The sequence below is a fragment of the Perna viridis genome, chromosome 9, assembly GCF_037379345.1.
Source record: "Perna viridis isolate PV_CMFRI_1.1 ecotype Kerala chromosome 9, ASM3737934v1, whole genome shotgun sequence".
Lineage (NCBI taxonomy): Eukaryota > Metazoa > Mollusca > Bivalvia > Mytilida > Mytilidae > Perna > Perna viridis.
Window position 1 is genome coordinate 13343456 of NC_142453.1, and position 12371 is coordinate 13355826.

General features: G+C 33.7%; 1 protein-coding gene across 2 annotated transcripts in view; it reads left to right on the forward strand.

Moving 5' to 3' along the window:
* LOC148606851 (uncharacterized) overlaps nt 1-3114 on the forward strand; it is a 34460-nt gene extending 31346 nt beyond the window's left edge. For both annotated transcript variants that reach the window (XM_088545336.1, XM_088545337.1), the window contains one exon: nt 1311-3114. In XM_088545336.1, the coding sequence (XP_088401462.1) occupies nt 1311-1562 (252 nt within the window). In that variant the 3' untranslated portion in view covers nt 1563-3114. The remainder of the gene's footprint in view (nt 1-1310) is intronic.
* Nucleotides 3115-12371: the final 9257 nt, after the last annotated feature.

A 12371-nucleotide genomic window follows, 5' to 3' on the forward strand; every position in this document is an offset into this window, starting at 1 on the left:
TCCCTTCAAATATCTCAAAATTTAAAAAAGTAACTCATCTCTAGTTTTCTATAATTTTCTTGTGCATGGACAGTCATATCCACTTTTGAAAGTATACATATATCTACGGGTGCAATTTTGTATTGTTTGGTATTGAAATTTACATAAAATAGGATTCCGAAAATGAAAAAGTGACTATTTTTGGAAACCATTGTAGACACTTTTAATATCCTAGTATGTGAGGAATGTGACTACCTACAAAAACTGGTTGCATTATTATCATAGAGTTGTCAAGCTATCTAAAGCATGAATTTATTATGACTGTCTGCATTAATGGTTTCCATAGTAACAAGTCCGCTGAAAATAGCAAACTTTCCCTTTTGGTAGTTAAGGTTAATACTAAATGTTGGTTTCCATGGCAAAGGGTTTGCGATGTTGATATGTCATCAAAACTTATTTTAGTTATTTTAAAGGTATTTGAAAGTTTGAGGTTTCACATGATTTCGATTTATACAGAGAATGGCGCTTAAATTGCATGATTACTCATAGGGTAAAATGATATTCGAGTTATGATTATTCACAGAATTTTCGAGGCAACTTTTACATCATTATGTACTCGCCTATTCGATGATAAAGATCAACATATTTATCTCCTACCATTTACGCTAAGTCCATTGTGGGGCGGGGATGTTTTTATTGCGTGATAAAGAGTAAAAAAATGAAATTCAGAGTTACATTTCTGGGTTAAGAGAGTTGACGGGAGAGTGGAACAGATGTCCTTACTTTATGGATCGTTATGGTGTTTCCATCAGCACCATGAAAACTGATTTATTGAACGGGTAATAATTTACCTTTCCTCGTTTGTCTACCCCGGACTTGATTTTTTATGAGCAACTCGGCGGGTGTTTCTAGAAAAGCAGAGGACGCTTACCCTACTGGTGCACCTGGTCCATGCTCCCAGTTTTAGTGGAGTCCGAGTTGCTCATTTAATTTTGTTACTTTGTATATATGATTTTAGTTACTTTATGTTCTTTGTTGTATATGTCTGCTTTCCATGTCTGGTCTTTGTCCCTGGATTACATTCTTTTGATTACCGCTATAACCTTGGTTCCCTTGATTACTCTTTAAGTTGCAGAAGATAAATGTGTTATTCCTCAACCCAATGTTATTGACATAAGCAAGACTGTGAAACCAAAAATAGTTTAGATTTTATTGTTGATAGTAAAGCATTTATAAATTTAGGACAAAGTCTCCCAGAAGTTATACAGTTTCCATTTCTAGTATTGAAATATCTTAAAAACTAGAGGAGTAATTTGCTTGCTTTTTAACAGGTGACTGGAAAGATGAAGCAGATGAGTGGGAAACCAGGCGAAGCCATTGTAGAAGCAGCCATTGAAGAGAACGCTGATATGGTTGTTGTTGGAACACGTGGCCTGGGGAAAGTAAAACGAGCCTTTCTTGGTAGCGTCAGTGATTATTGTGTTCACCATTCTCCGGTACCTGTTCTTGTTTGTAAACGTGACCATAAACAAGATAGGCTTGGAAATATTGAACATAAACATGATAAACCTGGTAAAAAATAACATAAACATGATTATACTGGTACATGTAAACATAAACATGATTAGATCAATAACTGTGAATTTAAAATTTGCCAAAACTTTTGCGAAAATGATGTGAAAATTCCAGCAGTGATTCAGTTCATTTTTTTAATCAATTTTGCATTTAAAAGTGAGCTAGCAGGAATAGCTCTAGAAAAGTCTCAGCTTCACGATATCCGACAATTGAAGATTCGTATTTTGAGCTGGCTCCGAACGGTTCTAAATCTGTCAATGGACTATTGTTCTGACAGTTCTAGAACAGAGTTTGACTGGTAGGTATCGTCAATTATTCGAAACGTTTAGAGTATACCACGGATTTTGAATAACCCGAGTAGTTTAATTACTTAGCTTGGAATCGGGCCAAATCAAGAAAACTTAGATTCCGATTGTGTAATATAAATAAATAAATGCGACCCGCTTAATGTTGGTAAGCCTTTAACCATGAAATATAGACATTTTTCCGACGCAGTCGGTATACTTTCGCTTTTTACCCTTTGACCTTAAGGACGCACTTCTATGGAAACGCAAGTCACCTGATCGCAATACTGTTTCCCGATTGGCCAAATACTGATAACTGAGTGGCGTTCAAAAACAAACTGTATCGAAACCATGTGCTGGTTTTCTTGAATTAAATGTAGAAACTTATATTTAAAAAGAACAAAATTTTACTGCGTCGGCTATCCTTTTTTTCAAAGATATTACTTGTTTAAACAAGAGATGGAGTTCATTACCGTAATCTTCATAAAGCAGTCCATAAAGTAATTAGATTCTTCAAATTGCATTTTTATTTAGAACACAAGTTGAATATGGTCCATATTTCTTCACATTTGCTGGAGGAAAAATTTGGGGTCTAAGATTAAATATGACCTTCCTTTTACATATCTTCCATAACACATGACTAATTGAGGAATTTGTTAAGTTGGGGTAGTCCAATTAGCTGCCCATTACTATATCATGAAGTTTCAGGGACTCTACATAATACATATAAAGGTTATGTTAGACGTAAAAGTACAGTGTACATGAAAAAATATTCTCTAGGAGCTCCAACAATGTATAGTTTTGCTATATATGTCAGACTGCATGTACTGACAACTAATTTAACCATTTCGTGCAAATAAAGTACAGTTCATACATGTACATAAAAATATGATTTTAATCACCTTCAAACTTTAACATTATACATGTAAATATTAATCTTTTTGAAGATGTTTACCATATTAAATCTCTTAAAATACTTAAAGTTTACCTACTATTTTTGTTTAATTTCCGATTTGTAGAAAACCGTCACATTATGAATTTATGTACATGCTATTGTGTGTAAATAATTTATGAACTATACAAGTACGACGGGTCCGTCAAGTCTACGTTTGTTAAATCAAGTATGTTTTATACATGTACTTAAGTACATAAAGGTTGTAATAATCTTTTTTCTGAGCTCATTTTATTATGATATTGTACACATATGTGCATGTAAGTTAAAATACATAGCACTTGCAATGATCTTAATTAAATAAAAAAGTGTTTTATAGCCATAGTGATGTCAGATGATGCTTTCCTTAGAAAATTCAATACACATTGATTTTGAATTACAGTTAGATTTACTGTATGATTATGGATGTGCGAGTAACAACATGCATTCAATCAACGAATGCAAGCATTGATATACAACAATGTAAAAAACAGAATTTTTTGATATTTTTTGTATTAAAAACAGATGTCTACTCTTATTATCATATTTGCACATAGACAAATATTACGTGCTTGATGCTGTAACCCACTTTTGGGGAAAAATTTTTTTAAAATAGTCCCTTTGACCCACTTTCATTTCCCCCTTAAAAAATCATCCTTTCTTATGACTTGATCATAACTGAGATATTTATAACGAGGAATACATTAAGTGTTCGATTGGAACATATTTTGCAACTCTTTAGAGTACAAGGAAGCTCAAAATAAATGTTCAAACATCCCCTTCAAAAAGTCCCTCTGACCTACTTAGAGTCACTATGACCCAGTTTTGAGTCCCACTGACCCACTTATGAAACATTACACTTTTATCAATTTCTCATAAGTTATGCGAGATAATTAAATGAAATTTTGTCTCATGCGCAACCAATATATATCCTTTTGACCCACAAAGTCTTGGAGTAACCCACTAAAAAGAACAAAACAAAATTAGGTGATAAAAAATCAGGGGACGAACGACCTAATACGAATATAGCTCGTACGATAAAAGTCAAAGTTTAGGCATCGCTCTTTACACTTTTACTGCTTTATTTTGTCCATGTATAATACAATATAACCACTGCTGTACAAATAAACATCCGATGTATATTCTGCAACATCTGTATAAGTTAAAAGGGCGTAGTGGACGAGAGAATTACTCACGGTAAGGGCCGAATAAATAGCCAAGCGAACAAAGTATTTTTGGTTTCCCGCTTTTCTGGCATTGATTTTGCTGTTTTTATCTGACAAATGATCTTGTTTCGTAGAATCATATTTGCTCTAAGCATTGTCACTGAAGAATAGTGTTTTTGATTACTGATTACAGCGTAGGGGGTGAGAAACTACTTCCGGTAATTGCCGAAACTGCAAAATCAGGGGCATAGGTCTGCATTTTCAGCTTGTAAACGCATTATTGTTAAGAAATAAGGCATGTTTTATTTTCTAATGTGTAGATATAGGATGCAATAGTCGGTGTATCTCTTGATAATTTTAAGTCGTTGGGGGGGAGAGGGTCGGAAGGGACGAAAGATCACGTTTTACTTAGGGTCGAAATAGCCAAGCGAAAAAAGTATTTTTGTTTTCTGCATTATATCGCATTGATTTTTCTCTTTTTATCTTAGAAATTATCAAATTTCGTAGAATTATATCTGCTCTACGCATTGTTAATATGGAATATTGTATTTGAATGCGAAATAAAGCATAGGGGACGAAAAACGACTTCCGATCATTGCCGAAACTGCAAATTCAGGGGTATAGGTCTGCGTTTTCAACTTGTGAACGCATTATTGTTAAGAAATAAGGCATTCTCTTTTTTCTGCTGTGTATAAATATGTTTAAATAGCGACTTGGTATATCGTTTAATCTCTGTCGTTCTTTTAGGTCACAAGGGACGAAAGATCGCGTTTTACTTAGGGCCGAATTAGCAAAGCGAAAACAATTTATTTGCTTTTCTGTCATGGATTATGCTACTTTCCCTTTAAAATTATTTAGTTTCGTAGAATTGCATCTGCTATACGCATTGTCACTAAAGAATAGTGTATTTGATAGCCAAATACAGCGTAGGGGCGAGAGACTACTTCCGGTAATTGCCGAAACTGCAAAATCAGGGGTATAGGTCTGCATTTTCAGCTTGTAAATGCATTATTGCTTTTATAAACACATACACATTATTTGTGGTAATTGATGCTTTGTATCATATTTTGATTTATATCTTCAAATCTTGAATTACTTCCCTTAACTTTATCAGAAATATAATTATGTGCATTAAGTTAACTGATATTCAAATGAGTAATAATTGAATTCTTCCGGATATTCAAATGAGTAATAATTGAATTCTTCCGGATCAAATATCGTTATCTTTCATACTTAAAATGAATAACGGGAACATAAGACAAAGCTGTAGTTTAAAAAAAAAAACATAATACAGATCTATATCGTTTTAAATTATCATTGAAAGTTTTATTACAAGTTAACACCAATACCTCATTACCATTTCTGGTGTGACACAAGATAAAAATATTCTCTGTCAGCAAAACAATTATATGATTTTCCATGTATCTAATTCTTCAAACATTATCATTTTATAATATATCTTACATGAATACGCATGTCCTTCATTAAAAATAGGATCTGTTCAAAGCAACTGATTTGGATATACGTTCTGAGGAGTTTTGTTTAAATAAAGTTAATAATATATAATAATTATAATGTTCGTCCATCCGTTCGTCCGTTCATTTATCCGCACCTTTTTGTTTATGTTTTCTCTGCATTGTAGTCACTCGATCTACCGAGTGAAGCATGATTAAAGTTTATATGCAATTTTATGGGATTTGATTTCTTACCAGCCAAATCATCTTGCTGTTTGACGACTTTGTCTATATTTTGCAAATTTGGAGAGCGGAGTTATCTTTAGTTTAAACATATTTATTCAGCAAAAATACACATGTCATTTAATACATAACAATTTTATATCTGACATGATCTGGAAACAAGCCTCAAGGCTTTCACAAGTCCATCTCCTGCGATATTGACAAAAACATAATAAAAAGATTGCATGCTCTTAATAACATAATTTAAGCTGTTGACAAATTGTGGAAAAGGAAATGGTGAAGAGTTCAATACGGAAGAAAATTAAATTAATCAAGTTGCAAGTCAGTTAATAAATCTCTTACTCTTTAGGATAAATTTCTGCACCTTGATAAAAACTTGCTTATTTTGTTCATCGGTCATCTGATCAGAACCAAATAGTAAAATATCGGTATTTAAGATGACTGGTAAATTTAGGAAAAATATAGTCTCATTGCGAAGTTCTCGATATCTATCACAATGTAATAAGAATTGAGATATTAATTTTTTTATCAAACTTTCGTAGATGATCTTTAAACATGTTTAAAGATCTGGAATCATCACGTATACAATGAGGCAATTTATCCATAATTTAATGGCGGACGGTACGAAATATTCTGAATAAAAAATTGTGGGAGTACGAATCTCAGTTATATTCCGAGATTGACGCGTGTTATGGGTATGCCGATCTGTGATTAAGTTTGGTATCATACAACGTAGATAAGCCCGTGTATTATTTGTCGAAATCGTTTGAAGTAATAGTAATCTATGCCGTTCTCGTCTTACGGAAAGTTTTTCCCAACCAGTCTCCTAATATATTCTATCGATTGAGGTAAGTTTTGTAGCCCCAGTTACAATTCTTGCCGCGTCCAGTTGAACGTTTTCAACTTTATCGATGAGAGACTGGTCGTTACAATCCCAGATTACATCTCCATATTCCAAAATAGGTCGAATAAAACTCATATATATTCTCTGCAAATCATATCTATCGACAGAGAATTTGAGTTTTCTAATTAAGTTTAGTCGCTTTTATGCTTTTTAACGATATATTCAATGTGATCGTGAATCCATTCTTCGATATTATAACGCCAAGATGTTTATGACTAGTTACCTCTTATATGTCATGTTCATTCATTGTCAATGGCGGGTGAAGTGGTTTGATTAGTTTACGTGAAATGACCATTGACTCAGTTTTTTGCGGATTAATTTTTACTAACCACCTTTCTGACCATTGGTGAATTTTATCGATATCCCTACTCAGTATCTCTGCCGATTCAGCTGCATTATCTATCTCTAGATAAAGACTTGTATCGTCAACAAATGATTTTATAGAGGCATCGATTTCGTCCACAATATCAGTAATAAATATCAAAAAGAAAAGAGGTCCCAAAATAGAACCCTGTGGAACACCAGCATTTATTTCCCTCCAATCGGACTTTTTCCCGTTAAGGACTACTCTTTGTCTCCTACCTGTGAGGTAATTTTAACCCAACTTAACAAATTGCCATATATTCCATATTTTCTCTAGCTTTAATAATAACCCCATTCTGCCAAACACGATCAAATGCTTTGCTAATATCGTAAAACACTACACGAACTTCTTTCCCGCTGTCTAATGCCATACCAAATTCATTTGGAATATAAACAAGTTGGTTGATTGCTGAGTCACCGCAAGTGAAGCCCGACTGATTAGGAGTATTAACATTATGATCTAAAAGAAAATTGTGCATATATTTATAAACACAACGTTCCATACATTTTGATATGATTTAAAGCAGGGAAATGGGTCTGTATTTTTTTTAATTCACTAGGATTCCCATTTTTGAATTTATTTTAGAGGTGGTATATTTCGGTTTCTGGATATTCATGAATCCCACGATAGGGCAACGGTAACGAATTTGATCTAATAGTGACGGGCCTACAGCAGTATATGGAATAAAATTTACATCATTTGTAAGAATGAGATCAAGGACGACGAATGTTCAGTATAGTTCGTTGGTTCATCAATAAGTTGTGATAAACTATAACGCGTGGATATTCCGAATGTTCGAGTTCGCATTAAGATTTAGTTGATTGTCGTTAAAATCACCCGTGGCGACTACATAATCGGCATGATTATCATTAATGTCCGCTTCTATAGAATCATCGATTAACTCCCATATACCATTTAAACTGTCTGGAGGAACGTAAAACGTCCTATACAGAACCGATTTACCGTTTAGCTTTAACTGAAGCCAAATAGATTCGAGACGGTCGTTTTCCAAGTCTAGCTTACGTATCGCGAAAATATTATCCTTTACATATACAATAAGTCCGCCTCCTAATTTTTTGGGTCCTCTGTCTCGGCGAAACGTCTTTTAGAAATTATTAGAATTTAGCCACGTATCGGTAAACGACAAAATATCAAACTCGCTGTATTCAACTAATACCAAGTCTAATTTTGGTATTAAGCTTTGAGCATTGAGTTGAACAAACGATACGGATTTGGAAAATATCGAAAACATATCGGAGTTGTCGAAATATAAACTAATACCCATTAATTAAGTGACACCTGTATCATCCATCAGAGAATGAGAGAGGTCAAATAGTAGTAACATTTCAATATAATTGATGCGATAAGTTTTACGATTTTGAGTTCTTGGATAATGGTGTTTATGTCACTTTGCTGCAAGGCAAAAATGGTACGCGGAGGTGAAGTGTACTGTTGCTGATATGTACTTGGTGATGCATTATAGGACATCAGCCTGGGGTCCATGACGGGGTTGTCAAGTTGGATATGTATGGGCGGAGATGTCACTATGTAAGACTTTTTATGAGGTTGGTCAGACGGTGGAGTGGGATAACTTTCTCTACGTCGACTGTTATCTGGAGTGTAGTATGACATTGGATATTTAAACTCAGGACAATTACGATACCAATAACAGGTGGGCAGTTTGTTTACATTAATATACGTTCTAGTTATTGACACGTTGTACCTGAACTGAGGTATGCTCAGTAAAATAAACAGATCATAACAATGGACAAATTAATTAAATCACTACGTCCTTTTCCATCGAATGAATAACAGCAACGGTAAATGTACATTTTTCACACATAACAAATGATGAACCAATTCTTGGAAAGTTGTAGTTATATTGTCAGATTCATGAGTAATATAGTAGGAGCAAAAACATGTCTACTGTATATGGAGCATGCGCATTATCTTTAAATGTGCTTTGTTCACATATTTTATTTTATTAAGCTCGTATTTTTTGTTTCGTTTTTGCTGTATTGATTCCTTTATAAATAATTAACCCTGGTTGTATTTGACCAAACTGCAATGTCGATCGATTCCAAAGGGTAGCGCGACCATCGCCGCCATGAAATCAGATTAGTTAACAATGTGAAAATTTAGTATCATTCTACTCTTTGTTAAAACCCGGTTTTGGCACTATATGAGCAACCAGTGAGCCAAGAAATACATCACTTACCGCACCGGTGCACCTAGTCTATATTCCTTTCAGTTTTAGTCCGGCTTGCTCATGAATTGCTGAAGATGATGTCTGCATTTTTATGGTTAACCTATGATTTATTACCATTTTTTTACATTGTCTGCCTCCTTTTTGACCCCGGTTCATTAATATCATGTTTCGTCATTGATTTATTGCCCTTTCTCCCAGACTTAAACATGAATTATATGCCTTTCAGTACTAAGTACTAATGGAATATCAAAGTCGTAAAATGTAAGGAAAACACCAAATGATAACATAACACCAAAATATAATTGGAAGTCAGTTCCTGTAACAAACAAATCTCATTATTTCTTAAAATGAATAGTTCTTATATATTTTCAGATCTCTTACACCTATGCCAGTGGCAGAACATCTAGGATTTTGTAAAAGAACTCTAAAGGTCAAGGTTCAATTAGGCATCTGTCCATAGAATTTAAAAAAAAGCGTCAATAATAAGAGCTTGAAATTCAAAATACTCTAAATTTTCAGCTTACTCTACCAGTGTCTTAACGGATAAATACGATTTATTTCCAGGCATAAGTAACACCAAAACATATAAAAATCACTGGAAATCTAGTAATAATATACCACTTAATTTGGGCCAAAGAATTTCTTGAAAACGCTATATTGTATTCCTAAGTGTATACGTAACATTTTTAGCAAATAAAATTATTGGGTCACAAGAATCGCTTGTTCACGCAGACAAATAAACTTGAATAATTTGTTATAAAATGAAAAGAAAAGCACGACGTCACCGCATTTTATGGGCGAAATCACTCTGTTGAACACGTGGATTTCAACGTCGACCGTATTTTTTCGCTTACAATTAATTAAGCAATTGATTTAAGTCTTTGATCCACTCATTATGAATGTCTAACCATATCAAAGAACATACCATGCATATTGTGTTGCGGGAAAGAAAAAAAATACTAGGTTAAAAGAAATAGTTCTCTTATAATTTTGAATGCGAAATACTCTTTTCTGTCGTAATTTTCTTTCTTGAACAGACAATGCAATGTGAATAAGTATTTCCGGAGTAATACGCGATTTCTTTTAAGCTTTGATCATTCCTTACCATAGAAATCACCGGAATTATAGTTTCGGTACGATCATTTGACTTAAAACGCCCCGTGCGGGTCCGGGTGTCAAAAGAAAGAATAAGCCTGCAGCAGCGCTAAGCTTGTCGTAAAAGGCGACTTAATTGTACTCAGAACCCAAGCCGGGGGCTAGGTCGCTCTGTCCACAGAGCAACTGGGTTGTACGCACCAGGTGGTGGAATGGGGTACCCCTGGCGTGTTACATGCTGGGGTTGTCAGGCTATAATACGGGTCGTCTCGCTTTTTTAATGGATTTAACTATAAAAAGCAAGAAAAAATGATATTACTATGCATGTATCTGGAAAGCTTCGACGGTTTTCTCTTCAATATTGATTTTATTTTGGAAAAAAGACATGTATTCAATATCGAAGCGATAAACAATCGGAAAATTACATTCATACTACATTGAAATATAAAAGAGTAATCAAGGGAACCAAGGTTATAGCGGTAATCAAAAGAATGTAATCCAGGGACAAAGACCAGACATGGAAAACAGACATACACAACAAAAAACATAAAGTAACTAAAATCATGCATACAAAGTATCAAAAGTAAAAGAGCAACTCGGACTCCACTAAAAACTGGGGGCATGGACCAGGTGCACCGGTAGGGTAAGCGGGTAAAAAAAAATTTATCAGAAAAGCTTTTAACTGGTTCTAAATTTATATGTTTCAACTGAGAAACTACAGGCGGCAAAATTGCCTCACCCTCAATAATCAAAATTGCACCATTTTCTTAGTGACGTTACGACCACACAGATCGCTATACGGTGTTCACTTACAAAATATTCACCGGAAACAAATATTTTTATATGTCATTATTTAAAATTTTTATGAAACATTTTTATGACAAATTATCAATGATGTCTCCTTAAAATTTCATGTGTGACAGAAAATAAATTATTCTTTGCAAGCAAAGCAAAATAATTAAATGGTTTTCCTTTTAAAATATTTGACATATTATTGTTTAATTATATATAGTAAAATCCAAAGATATCGGTTGGATAAAGTACACATATACTTCATTAGAAATAAAATGGATATTGAAAAATTTGGAGTATTTAAATTATTTTTAATGAGTACGTGTTTCCGTCAATTTCGAGTTCATGTATGTAATCATTCTGTGTTTTTATCTTTTTTGTACCTTGATGGTTTTGCTTCCTCTTTGTTGTTGAATATAGTTTAGATAATGACCCATAGTCCTATAGTGCGAATGCGAATATGAAAACTTTATTTGGGTTTGGCATACTTGATGACAGAGTAATTAAGTTCTAGTGAGCTGTTACCGAATGAAAAAATGTATCAAATGTACAAGACACATACAACGCATAGAAACAGCACACACAGACATATTTTGAGTAAAAAGATAATACAATGGCATGCCTGTAATTTGATTTTTACAAAGGGCTATCTTTCGTGAATGTAGGTGTTACTTGTGTCTGCTTCAGTCAGTCAATTGTCTATAGTAAGCTTTATTAAACTAGTTTACTGAAGTACAATTTCAGTTTAGCAATTTTTTTTTCAATCTAAGCTGGTATGCCATCTGCACCTGTCGCTTTTCTGATATTCAATTATAAAAAAATCTAATTAACATCACTTTCATTTACCTTATCTGAATGTAAAGATACGGTATATAAATTTTCTCTTTCTGTCTTAATATCAATAATTCTACGGTATGTGGATTGGTTATAACTCATTCAAATCTTTGTTGAAAATGTTATTAAAAGTGTTGGGAACTTTAGTTGTGTTATTTAAAATTCAATAATGTTCTTGTAGTACAATCTTATTATAACCTGAATGACACTTTTTGGGAAAAATAGTTTAACAGACCAAAAATGGTCATTTTTGCATTACCTGTACATCTTTCTAGAAAAACAACTATTGTCTGGTCGAGTTTCTTTTTGGTGGGGGAAAGGGGGGGTTACCAATTTGTTTTCAATACTTTTCTCACGTTCTTTAGTTTTTTTTGTGTTGTGGGCGTATAACATCAGTTCTGTGTAAAAGTCTTTGCGTAGTCCTCTGTTCATACATGGTAAAGTTTTTGTCATGGTTTTCCTGTTTCTATTGAAACATGTTTGTTCAATATTTCTGTGAAATTGTTTCCGTGTTGCTGGTTTATATCATTTATATATTTCT